At 49.5% G+C, this 13,554-nt stretch overlaps 1 protein-coding gene across 3 annotated transcripts in view; it reads right to left on the bottom strand.

Moving 5' to 3' along the window:
- Positions 1–13,554, bottom strand: part of LOC121283354 (matrix metalloproteinase-21-like) — a 197,795-nt gene that overhangs the window by 16,723 nt on the left and 167,518 nt on the right. For 2 of the 3 annotated variants that reach the window (XM_041197840.1, XM_041197846.1), the window contains exons 7-8: positions 11,099–11,271; positions 8,498–9,341 (exon numbers count right to left, since the gene is read on the bottom strand). In XM_041197840.1, coding sequence (XP_041053774.1) covers positions 9,036–9,341; positions 11,099–11,271 — 479 coding nt within the window. In that variant the 3' untranslated portion in view covers positions 8,498–9,035. Of the gene's footprint in view, positions 1–8,497; positions 9,342–11,098; positions 11,272–13,554 lie in introns of those variants that run through there. The other variant, XM_041197855.1, reaches the window with a different exon arrangement.

Genomic DNA, 13,554 nt, shown 5'->3' with positions numbered 1-13,554 from the left:
ACAAAGGCAGGCCAAGTTGAGGAGGCGTCCAATCAGGTATCGAGTGTCCTCAGTTTTACTAATGGACCTAGAGAGCACAAAGCAGGTTATGCTAAACCTTTATTAAATGTTGTCTGGGGCCTAGCCGGAGCACTGTTCCCGATTCTGGGAAGCACACTTCTGGAAGGCTGTCGAGGGCAGTGTCGGTTTCCTGGAATGAATGATTCCAGGGATAAGGGGGCTCCGGTTAATGTGGAGAGACTGCAGAGGCTGGGATGGTTCTCCTTGGAGCAGACTAGATTAAGGGGGAGGCTTGCTTGAGGTCTTGAGGGGACTCCCGGTAAGTAGTAGTTACGTTACCAGTGAACTAGTAATTCAGAGACCTGGAATCATGGGTTCAAATCCCACCACGACAATGTGGGAATTTCAATCCCATTAATTAATAATGCCGGAATATAAAGCTAGTCCCAGTAATGGTCACCATGAAACCATTGTCGATTGCTGTAAAAACCCATCTGGGTCACTAGTGTCCTTTAGGGAAGGAAATCTGCTGTCCTTACCTGGTCTGGCCTACATGTGACTCCAGACCCACAGCAACGTGGTTGACTCTGAGCTGCCCTCTGAAATGACCCTAGCGAGGCACTCGGTTGTACTCAAGGGGGCAGCTCACCACCCCCTTCTCAAGGGCAATTAGAGAATGGCAATAAATGCTGGCCCAGCCGGTCACACCCAGATCCTGTGGTTGAATAAAAAAAGGCGGGAGAGCCAGTAACACCAGGAACGCAACGCAGAGGTTTACCGCCCTCTCGGGGTTGGGGGGGGGAGGTGGGGGGAGGGTGGGGGTAGGGGGGGTGGGGAGTTGGGGGGCGGGGGCGCTGCTATAAGACACAGCAAGCCGTTTGAAAGAAGGTTGGGGGAGGGGCAGAAAATTCCACCCACAGATGTAAATTGATTGACCGAAGGACTGGGGTGGGAGGGGGTGTGGAAGAGATGAGAGTTTGTTTGTGTTTTTTTTTCACACAGCGAATTATTGTGATCTGGAAGGTGCTGCCTGACAATCTGACAGGAGCGAATCAAGCTGTAACTTTCTCAGTGGAATTGTACAACTACTTAAAGGAAGAACTTTGACAGGGCAACGGTTAAATAGCAGGGGAATGGGAGTAACTGGATAGCTCCATCCAAGGAGCCAGCACAAGCGCGATGGGCTGAACGGCCTTCTGTCCTGATTCATTCAATGGTTCCAAATATTTAAGAAATCCTCCTTAGACAACAGAATCACTAAATATCGCTTTTATTTTTTTAGTTCTGTAGTTGAAATCTTAAGCTGACAAACCTGCGCTTGTGACCGCTAACTATATCTGTACGTTTTAAAAAATTCATACAGGGGATGTGGGCTTCGCTGGCTGGGCCCAGCATTTATTGCCCATCCCTAATTGCCCCTTGAGAAGGTGGTGGTGAGCTGCCTTCTTGAGCCGCTGCAGTCCCTGTGGTGTAGGTACACCCACAGTGCTGTTAGGGAGGGAAAATGTCAACACATCTGCAAGGCAGTAACTGTCACCATATCAAACAGTCTTGGGTAGTTCTAATCTCTCAAATCTGCTCCTGAATACACCCATGTCTTTACTTTTTGCTGCTTAAGTGACGAGAATGGGCTGTTGGTGTAATTTCCTGTAAACCACACATTCTCGTGTTTTTATGAACCTTTCGTAGGCTGCGCTGATACCCAGCGTGAAAGCAAGAGGGAGGGTCATGAGGGAGACGACATAACAGCTGAGCTCGGAAATGACTCCTTTGTAATATGAGGTGAGGAGATGGAGGAAGGAGAGAGCCGGAGGGTTTCAGCAGTAACGTGTGTGTAACTCCTCCGCCTTACAGCACAGGTTCCTCCTTCCCAGTCTCCGAGTTACCTGTCCGGCGATGCTACTCTTAACCTTTAATAAACAGCAGCTATTTGACCCTGTGTTCATAGATTTCATCCTTGGCTTGTAACGACATCAACAAGCAGCATCTTTAGCATCGGAATACCATCCTGAGGTGTGAAACCGGAGGGTAGGCTGGGACAAAGGTTAAGGCCGGGGTTTCCCAGATCCAGAGCCTGTCACAGGGCCAAAGTCAACAGACCTTTGGCCTGCGATAGTTCCTGGAAAACCCCGGCCTAAGACACCACTGGAGGGGTTTATTAGGACCGGTGTTCAAAGGCCTGGTCAAAGAGGCAGGTTTTAAGGAGCAGCTTAAAGGAGGAGAGTGAGGTGGAGGGGGGTGGTGGGGGGGGTGGTGGTGGGGAGAGGTTTAGGGAGGGAAATCCAGAGCTTGGGGCCAGGTCACCTTGACGGTGGAGCCATTAAAATCGGGGGGGGGAGGGACGCTCGAGAGGCCGGAATTGGAGGGTTGTAGGGCTGGAGGAGATTCAGAGACAGGGAGGCATGGACAGCATGGCAATACTTCCATGTCTAACAGACCCCGGTGCGCACACCCACCCCCACCCCCCCCCACCCCCTGTGGCCTTCCTGCGGGTCTGAAGCAATAAGCAGCTGTTTTAGTTTGTGGGGGGTGGTGGTGGGGGTGGTGGGGGTGTCACCAGCCAGACTCTGATAAAGGCAGCACAGCACAGCTAATCGCAGTCCCACCAAACCCGTCCGGAGGAGGGGCAGACAGTCGAGCTTATTTAACTTGTTGAGTCCGGTGGGGGTGTGGGGGTGTGGGGGTTGGTGGGGGGGGGCGGGGTGGTGGGTGTGTGTGTGTGGGGGTAGGGTTTTCCCACTCAGTTCCAAACAGGCACAAGGCAATGGGGAGGGGAGAGGTGGGGGGGGGGCGGTTGTCAGTGAGGATTCATAAAACAGTGTCAGGACTGTGAGGCTTGAGTTGCGGAGAGATGGGTTGCAATTATTGGAGGGGTTGTTTTTTTTTGGGGGGGGGGATCAGAATAGGAATGTCGGGGGTTGGGTGGGGGGGGGCGGTGGTGGGGAGGTAGGGGGGGGTTTGTCCGCTGGCACCGGGGAGAATTTTGGCCTGGAAGGCTGGTTTTGAGCGGCACAGCAAGAGTCCGGTGTCAATAACCCAGAATGTCAGGGGAGCAGGGCACCGGCACCACCTGCTGGCGGTAAACCTTACTGCAACAAGACAGCAATGGCTGGGGAATCGGAAAGCAAGAAAAAGGCCCGCGTTTATATTTCACGACCTCAGGATGTCCCCCCGACAGCAGCTTTTACAACCAATGAGGTACTCTTTCAAGTGTAGGCTGCTGCGGTAATGCAGGAGACGCGGCAGTCAAACTGTGCACAGCAGGATCCCACAAGCAGCGGTGTGACAATGTCTTTGTGTAAGGTGGGGGTCAAGGGGATGAACCTTGGTCCAGGAAGGCCTGGGAGAACACCCCACGCGCTCTCCTTTGAAACATTAAGCGCCGGGGCCTTTCGCGGAGAGGACAGACAGGGCCCACGCCTCATGGCGCCTCAGACAGTGTGGCTCTCCCTCAGTAACACAGCGGGCTGGAATCGGCAGCTGGATCCAGGGGGACGGGGAGGTTGTCAGTCCGAAGCTCCTGAGTGAGCCGGTGCGTCACGGCGATTGCCTGTTCCTGGTGCCCAGCCTTGTACCATGGTTCCGTTTGGGCTTTTATTTGTTTTCAAACACGGAAATTCGGACATCGACAAAAACTTTAAATTTAGCCCAAGCAGTTGAACGGTGAATAGATCAGTTAGCTCTTCAACCCACTTGTTGCTCCTTTGGTCAGAACAATTCAAAAACACAGTAGCAGCAGTGTGTGTACCATCTACAAGATGCACTGCAGGAACTCACCAAGACTCCTTAGACAGCATCTTCCGAACACACGACCACTACCATCTAGAAGGACAAGGGCAGCAGATAGATGGGAACACCACCACCTGGAAGTTCCCCTCCAAGTCACTCACCATCCTGACTTGGAAATATATCGCCGTTCCTTCACTGTCGCTGGGTCAACATCTTGGAACTCCCTCCCTAACAGCACAGCGGCTGTACCTACAACACTTTTGAAATTCATTTTGGGGTGTGCAGGTCATTTAGTTGCCCTTGAGGAGGCGGTGGTGAGTCACCTGTCCATGTGGTGCAGGTCCATGTCAGTGTGTGACCCCATCCAGCGAACGACCGTGGGGAAAGGGGAGATGTTGGACTGGGCTACGAAGCCACTGAGAGTTGAGTAGCTGACTAATACTCACTGCCCCAGGCTCACTTGTGACGGACGGTCACTTGGCTGGTGGGGAGTGAGTGCCCATGGAACTCGTAGCCCAGTGACAGTCGATGGGGAATGTTCCCCATGAAGCAAAGGGTTGGAGCTGGGCTGGTGCATGAGGTGTCAGTGACCGAAAAGTAAGATCCCTCCTCAACACCAGAATCCCTGGCAGATCTAAAGGCTTTTGTGGAACATTCTGGAAATACGGGCCGCAGTGACAGGACAGATGAGCATCAGTCGTGACTCGTAACATTACATCGATGAGATGCATCCTCACACCCAGCAACTCCTCACCAAGAATGCACCCTTCAGTATTTGCCCAGTTTTATTATATACAATTCCCGAAACACCAACCCTAACCACCGTCGGAGAGAAAGAGCCTTTCTGTGCAGCAGAGTTTTACACGTACGTTAGACACATGGCACAGGAGGTATCAGTTGTGAATCAGACTCAACAGAAGCAGCACTCCATCGTATCCAATTCATCAACACTCACTGAAGCTCGGGTCAAGGTCAGGAACTCTTGTCATCAGTCACGTTCCTCATTTCCTGACACATAATTACTGATCGGAATCTGAGCAGATCTCAGAATTTATATTCCTCACCATCACACTATGCTTTGAAATTGATTTTGGTCAGATACAGAGTAAAGATCCCTCTACACTGCCCCATCAAACACTCCCAGGACAGGTACAGCACGGGGTTAGATACAGAGTAAATGTCCCTCTACACTGTCCCCATCAAACACTCCCAGGACAGGTACAGCACGGGGTTAGATACAGAGTAAATGTCCCTCTACACTGTCCCCATCAAACACTCCCAGGACAGGTACAGCACGGGGTTAGATACAGAGTAAAGCTGTCTCTACACTGTCCCCATCAAACACTCCCAGGACAGGTACAGCACGGGGTTAGATACAGAGTAAAGCTCCCTCTACACTGTCCCCATCAAACACTCCCAGGGTAGGTACAGCACGGGGTTAGATACAGAGTAAAGCTGTCTCTACACTGTCCCCATCAAACACTCCCAGGACAGGTACAGCACGGGGTTAGATACAGAGTAAAGCTCCCTCTACACTGTCCCCATCAAACACTCCCAGGACAGGTACAGCACGGGGTTAGATACAGAGTAAAGCTCCCTCTACACTGTCCCCATCAAACACTCCCAGGACAGGTACAGCACGGGGTTAGATACAGAGTAAAACTCCCTCTACACTGTCCCATCAAACACTCCCAGGACAGGTACAGCACGGGGTTAGATACAGAATAAATGTCCCTTTACACTGTCCCCATCAAACACTCCCAGGACAGGTACAGCACGGGGTTAGATACAGAATAAATGTCCCTTTACACTGTCCCCATCAAACACTCCCAGGACAGGTACAGCACGGGGTTAGATACAGAATAAATGTCCCTTTACACTGTCCCCATCAAACACTCCCAGGACAGGTACAGCACGGGGTTAGATACAGAGTAAAGCTCTCTCTACACTGTCCCCATCAAACACTCCCAGGGCAGGTACAGCACGGGGTTAGATACAGAGTAAAACTCCCTCTACACCGTCCCCATCAAACACTCCCAGGACAGGTACAGCACGGAGTTAGATACAGAGTAAAGCTCCCTCCTCACTGTCCCCATCAAACACTCCCAGGACAGGTACAGCACGGGGTTAGATACAGAGTAAAGCTCTCTCTACACTGTCCCCATCAAACACTCCCAGGACAGGTACAGCACAGGGTTAGATACAGAGTAAAGCTTCCTCTACACTGTCCCCATCAAACACTCCCAGGACAGGTACAGCACGGGGTTAGATACAGAGTAAATGTCCCTCTACACTGTCCCCATCAAACACTCCCAGGACAGGTACAGCACGGGGTTAGATACAGAGTAAAGCTTCCTCTACACTGTCCCCATCAAACAATCCCAGGACAGGTACAGCACGGGGTTAGATACAGAGTAAAGCTCCCTCTACACAGTAGCCATCAAACACTCCCAGGACAGGTACAGCACGGGGTTAGATACAGAGTAAAGCTGTCTCTACACTGTCCCCATCAAACACTCCCAGGACAGGTACAGCACGGGGTTAGATACAGAGTAAAGCTGTCTCTACACTGTCCCCATCAAACACTCCCAGGACAGGTACAACACGGGGTTAGATACAGAGTAAAGCTCACTCTACACTGTCCCCATCAAACACTCCCAGGACAGGTACAGCACGGGGTTAGATACAGAGTAAAGCTCCCTCTACACTGTCCCCATCAAACACTCCCAGGACAGGTACAGCACGGGGTTAGATACTGAGTAAAGCTCCCTCTACACTGTCCCCATCAAACACTCCCAGGACAGGTACAGCACGGGGTTAGATACAGAGTAAAGCTCTCTCTACACTGTCCCCATCAAACACTCCCAGGACAGGTACAGCACGGGGTTAGATACAGAGTAAAGCTGCCTCTACACTGTCCCCATCAAACACTCCCAGGACAGGTACAGCACGGGGTTAGATACAGAGTAAATCTCCCTCTACACTGTCCCCATCAAACACTCCCAGGACAGGTACAGCACGGGGTTAGATACAGAGTAAATCTCCCTCTACACTCTCCCCATCAAACACTCCCAGGGCAGGTACAGCACGGGGTTAGATACAGAGTAAATCTCCCTCTACACTGTCCCCATCAAACACTCCCAGGACAGGTACAGCACGGGGTTAGATACAGAGTAAAGCTCACTCTACACTGTCCCCATCAAACACTCCCAGGGCAGGTACAGCACGGGGTTAGGTACAGAGTAAATGTCCCTCTACAATGTCCCCATCAAACACTCCCAGGACAGGTACAGCACGGGGTTAGATACAGAGTAAAGCTCCCTCTACACTGTCCCCATCAAACACTCCCAGGACAGGTACAGCACGGGGTTAGATACTGAGTAAAGCTCCCTCTACACTGTCCCCATCAAACACTCCCAGGACAGGTACAGCACGGGGTTAGATACAGAGTAAAGCTCTCTCTACACTGTCCCCATCAAACACTCCCAGGACAGGTACAGCACGGGGTTAGATACAGAGTAAAGCTGCCTCTACACTGTCCCATCAAACACTCCCAGGACAGGTACAGCACGGGGTTAGATACAGAGTAAATCTCCCTCTACACTGTCCCCATCAAACACTCCCAGGACAGGTACAGCACGGGGTTAGATACAGAGTAAATCTCCCTCTACACTCTCCCCATCAAACACTCCCAGGGCAGGTACAGCACGGGGTTAGATACAGAGTAAATCTCCCTCTACACCGTCCACATCAAACACTCCCAGGACAGGTACAGCACGGGGTTAGATACAGAGTAAAGCTCCCTCTACATTGTCCCCATCAAACACTCCCAGGACAGGTACAGCACGGGGTTAGATACAGAGTAAAGCTCCCTCTACATTGTCCCCATCAAACACTCCCAGGACAGGTACAGCACGGGGTTAGATACAGAGTAAATGTCCCTCTACACTGTCCCCATCAAACACTCCCAGGACAGGTACAGCACGGGGTTAGATACAGAGTAAATCTCCCTCTACACTGTCCCCATCAAACACTCGCAGGGCAGGTACAGCACGGGGTTAGATACAGAGTAAATCTCCCTCTACACTGTCCCCATCAAACACTCCCAGGACAGGTACAGCACAGGGTTAGATACAGAGTAAAGCTTCCTCTACACTGTCCCATCAAACACTCCCAGGACAGGTACAGCACGGGGTTAGATACAGAGTAAAGCTCCCTCTACACTGTCCCCATCAAACACTCCCAGGGCAGGTACAGCACGGGGTTAGATACAGAGTAAATCTCCCTCTACACCGTCCCCATCAAACACTCCCAGGACAGGTACAGCACGGGGTTAGATACAGAGTAAAGCTGTCTCTACACTGTCCCCATCAAACACTCCCAGGACAGGTACAGCACAGGGTTAGGTACAGAGTAAATCTCCCTCTACACTGTCCCCATCAAACACTCCCAGGACAGGTACAGAATGGGGTTAGATACAGAGTAAAGCTCCCTCCTCACTGTCCCCATCAAACACTCCCAGGACAGGTACAGCACGGGGTTAGATACAGAGTAAAGCTCCCTCTACACTGTCCCCATCAAACACTCCCAGGGCAGGTACAGCACGGGGTTAGATACAGAGTAAATCTCCCTCTACACTGTCCCCATCAAACACTCCCAAGACAGGTACAGGTTTAGATACAGAATAAATCTCCCTCTACACTGTCCCCATCAAACACTCCCAGGACAGGTACAGCACGGAGTTAGATACAGAGTAAATCTCCCTCTACACTGTCCCCATCAAACACTCCCAAGACAGGTACAGGTTTAGATACAGAATAAATCTCCCTCTACACTGTCCCCATCAAACACTCCCAGGACAGGTACAGCACGGAGTTAGATACAGAGTAAAGCTTGTGATACCCAGGCCTCTGATTGAAAACGGGGGACAGTAAAGTACTGACAGAACTTCCATTGTTGAATGACCCTTGACCTGCTGCTGCTTAACTCAGTTCACCCGGGGTCTGCCTGATGAACTTTGACAAGGTTGTAATGAGCAGTAATGATAAGCTTCTCGTGGGGGCTTTGTCTGGTGTTGGACCTATTGAGGAGCAGAGAAGTGCCATTGTAAAAGAATAAAAGACGACGGTTTGAACTCTGTGGTGCAGATGTGAAAGTTCAGAGGCTGCGGCTGTCGGAGGGTTTTTGCTGTGAGTGTCTACGTCAATCTGCTTTGTCGCTGATGAGCAGAATGGAGTTAGTCAATGCGGTGAGCTCCTTCGGGGAGCAGTGTTCCTTCCCCCCCACTCCCCGGCAGTTCTGCCAGCCTACTGATGCCCTGGTGATGTGGAACCATCCACTTCACAGATGTCATACCAGTGCTGAGCAACGCGGCCCTGGGGTAGAAGGCCATTGAGGGGCAGCGAGGCATTTCCCTCGTGGTCCCGCTCGTTGACCACCCTCCAATACACGGTGTCCTTGAACACAAAGACGGCAGCGTGTGTGTACGAGTAATAAACCGCATCCAGGTTCCCCAGGGGGTGGTTGCCCTTGACGACTGGTGGGAACACGTCCACGATCCTCTTGGGGTATCCAGGCACTGTGCTGTTCAGGTCAACGCTGAATGCGGTCACCTGTGGGTTATAACAGAGTGGTCAGAGCTGCAGGAACACTCACACCTTCCCCCACAGGCTAGCTGCAGCCCTGCTTAACTCAGTCATGATCTCTCAACCCCCAAATCCCAAACTTAGAAAGCCCTTCATCCTAACGCAGCAGTGCAGGCAGACTAAACTCACAATTACAAACTCATTCACGTCCCCTCATGGGGATTCTACAATGTGACTGTGCTGGAAAGGGGGATTGCACATGCAGACTAGACTAGATGGTTTTTAGCCTGTATTAACTCTACACCTAACCCTGTGCTGTACCTGTCCTGGGAGTGTTTGATGGGGACAGTGTAGAGGGAGCTTTACTCTGTATCTAACCCCATGCTGTACCTGCCCTGGGAGTGTTTGATGGGACAGTGTAGAGAGAGCTTTACTCTGTATCTAACCCCGTGCTGTACCTGTCCTGGGAGTGTTTGATGGGGACAGTGTAGAGGGAGCTTTACTCTGTATCTATCCCCGTGCTGTACCTGCCCTGGGAGTGTTTGATGGGACAGTGTAGAGAGAGCTTTACTCTGTATCTAAGCCCTGTGCTGTTCCTGTCCTTAGTGTTTGATGGGACAGTGTAGAGAGAGCTTTACTCTGTATCTAATCCCATGTTGTACATGTCCTAGGAGTGTTTGATGAGGACAGTGTAGAGGGAGATTTACTCTGTATCTAACCCCGTGCTATACCTGTCCTAGGAGTGTTTGATGGGGACAGTGTAGAGGCAGCTTTACTCTGTATCTAACTCCGTGCTGTACCTGTCCTGGGAGTGTTTGATGGGGACAGTGTAGAAGGAGCTTTACTCTTTATCTAACCCCGTGCTGTACCTGTCCTGGGAGTGTTTGATGGGACCGTGTAGATTGAGCTTTACTCTGAATCTAACCACGTGCTGTATCTGTCCTGGGAATGTTGATGGGGACAGTGTAGAGGGAGATTTATTTTGTTTCTAACCCTGTGCTGTACCTGTCCTGGGAGTGTTTGATGGGGACAGTGTAGAGGGAGTTTTACTCTGTATCTAACCCCGTGCTGTACCTGTCCTGGGAGTGTTTGACAGGGACAGTGTAGAGGGAGTTTTACTCTGTATCTAACCCCGTGCTGTACCTGTCCTGAGTGTGTTTGATGGGGACATTGTAGAGGAAGCTTTACTCTGTATCTAACCCCATGCTGTACCTGTCCTGGGAGTGTTTGATGGGGACAGTGTAGAGGGAGTTTTACTCTCTGTCTAACCCCGTGCTGTACCTGTCCTGAGTGTGTTTGATGGGGACATTGTAGAGGAAGCTTTACTCTGTATCTAACCCCATGCTGTACTTGTCCTGGGAGTGTTTGATGGTGACAGTGTAGAGGAAGCTTTACTCTGTATCTAACCCCGTGCTGTCCCTGTCCTGGGAGTGTTTGATGGGACAGTGTAGAGGGAGCTTTACTCTGTATCTAACCCCGTGCTGTACCTGTCCTGGGAGTGTTTGATGGGACAGTGTAGAGGGAGCTTTACCCTGTATCTAACCCCGTGCTGTACCTGTCCTGGGAGTGTTTGATGGGCACAGTGTAGAGGGAGCTTTACCTTGTATCTAACCCTGTGCTGTACCTGTCTTGAGATGCTCTGAGCCGATTTTGCTGTCTTGCTTGTAGTTCTGGACTGTGAGAAAGCTTTGTAAATATCTATACCCACTGGATTGTATTCAGCATTGTTGAATGGGTTGACGATGACTGGTGTTGGGAGGGTGTTGGAGAAGAGCAATACTCACATTGAAGCCTTTGAAGAAGTACAAGCAGTGATCCCTTTTTTCAAAGTAGATGGTGTCAATCGGGCCATCAATCCCTGGAAAACCGTGTGAGATGGGGCGAGGGTAACGATTACCCTGTGGGTCCTCAGTATAAACTCTGTCATTGTCATTGTCGTACTGCCAGTACGTGGTCCCTATAAACAGAATGAGAGAGCCTCTAGTTCAAATAAACTCTGTGGGACTTAGTCAGAACCAACCAACACCTGCCACACAGTCAACATTACACTTCACTTCAGTATCTGTCCAGGAAGTTAGGATCAAGGGGACATTGGCAGCATCAGTGAATTACATGGTGTCACGAAGATATATTAAGGTGTATAATGTTATTGGAAATTATGTTTATACTGGACTTGTAGTAGGCTCTGTGCCTGTGTGTGGATTAAAGCCAGCTGGTCTGGGTGCTTTTATGTGTAATAGTTTGAGATGTTAATTAGATAAAGATTAGATAAAGGTGAAGAGAACATTTGCATTTGTTGGATAAACCATTCAAAAGAAGGGAGTAAAATCTTGCACCTAGCTAGGGGACACCAAGCCAATGTGTTTTTATTACTGATAAAATTGGTGCTGTGACAGGGGTTTTATTGTTCGAGGTGGATTTCAAAGGGCTGGGTGATACAACGAGAACTTGCAATTAAAAGGGAAAGCTAGGTATAAACAGAAAGGAGTTTTGTGTGTGCAGGTCAGAGGCATGTAAGATCGAAGCAGTCTGAAAGCCCTACAACTGTGTCTGCAAAGGATTCAAATTGTACAGGACCTCGTTTTGAATTTGTCAGGCCAAATGTGCTTTTCCTGGTGTCTGTTCAAAGTCTGTGGTCTATTGTTACCTTGGTGAAGATTTATCCTTAATTTGGGGATTTGTTTAAAAGTTATTATGGTAGTAATTTGTAGACATGTGTATGTGTTAAATTTCTAGTTAAATTAATGAATGTTTAATTTAATTTATATAAAAACCTCTGGAGGCTTGGTGGTCTTATTCCTGAATTCAGAGCTGCATCTCAAACATACCAACTAAAAATATAGGTTGTGACAGTTGTTTAAGTTTCCCTCTGGGATTTTAAACAACTCAGTCTTTACCAACTGCTGTGTCCTAACAATGGGTTATGTCATGTCTAGTGAAGAGAAACAGGCCATTCAGCCCTCCTGAATCATGCTGTAATTTGTGTTAGGCATGAACATCCTCTCAAGCCTCTTCCAATGCTACAACCCTTCAACTTATCAAGACCTGGAAAGAGCAATTCAGTTCACCCCACTCCCCGCTGTTTCCCCGTATCCCTGGATTTTTTTTTTTGCTTTCAGTATCTGTTGAATTCCCTGCCGAACCTGTATTCACCGCTCCAGCAGACATAGCACCACAGGAGCTTAGGAGCAGGAAAAGGCCATTCAGCCCTTCGAGCCTACTCTGCTATTCAATAAAATCATGGTTGATCAGGTTGTGGTCTCAGCTCCACTTTCCTGTTGGTACCCCATAACCCTTGACACCGCCCCCCCTTCTTCTCTATCAAAAGCCTGTCTAACTCAGCCTTGAATATATTCCATGACCCAGTTTCCACTGCTCTCTGTGGAAGAGAATTCCACAGACTGACAACTCTCTGAGAGAACAAATTCCTCCTCATCTCCATCTTAAACGGTAGGCCTCTTATTCTTAAACCAGGTCCCTAATTCTAGTCTAGAGGATGGAAACATCCTCCTGGTAACCACCCCATCAACTCCCCTCAGGATTTTATCTGTTTCAATAAAATCACCTCTCATTCTTCTTCATTCCAATGGGGGACAGACCTGTCCAACCTTTCTTCATGAGGAGATAAGCTCCCCATCCCTGGAATGAGTCCAGTGAACCTTCTCTGAACTGCTTCTAAAGCAATTATATCCTTTTTCAAATAAGGAGACCAAAACTGTACACAGTACTCCAGAGATAAAAACAAAAAACTGCGGATGCTGGAAATCCAAAACAAAAACAGAATTACCTGGAAAAACTCAGCAGGTCTGGCAGCATCGGCGGAGAAGAAAAGAGTTGACGTTTCGAGTCCTCATGACCCTTCGACAGAACTTGCGTTCGAGTCCAAGAAAGAGTTGAAATATAAGCTGGTTTAAGGTATGTGTGTGGGGGGCGGAGAGATAGAGAGACAAAGAGTTGTCTCTCTATCTCTCCGCCCCCCCACACACACACCTTAAAACCAGCTTATATTTCAACTCTTTCTTGGACTCGAACGCAAGTTCTGTCGAAGGGTCATGAGGACTCGAAACGTCAACTCTTTTCTTCTCCGCCGATGCTGCCAGACCTGCTGAGTTTTTCCAGGTAATTCTGTTTTTGTTTCACAATACTCCAGATGTGGTCTTACTAACACCCTGTACAACTCTAGTAAAACGTTCCTATTTTTATATTCTATTCCCCATGCAACAAACAACAACACTCCGTT

The sequence above is a fragment of the Carcharodon carcharias genome, chromosome 1, assembly GCF_017639515.1.
Source record: "Carcharodon carcharias isolate sCarCar2 chromosome 1, sCarCar2.pri, whole genome shotgun sequence".
NCBI lineage: Eukaryota > Metazoa > Chordata > Chondrichthyes > Lamniformes > Lamnidae > Carcharodon > Carcharodon carcharias.
This window is presented reverse-complemented; position numbering and strand designations above follow the sequence as displayed.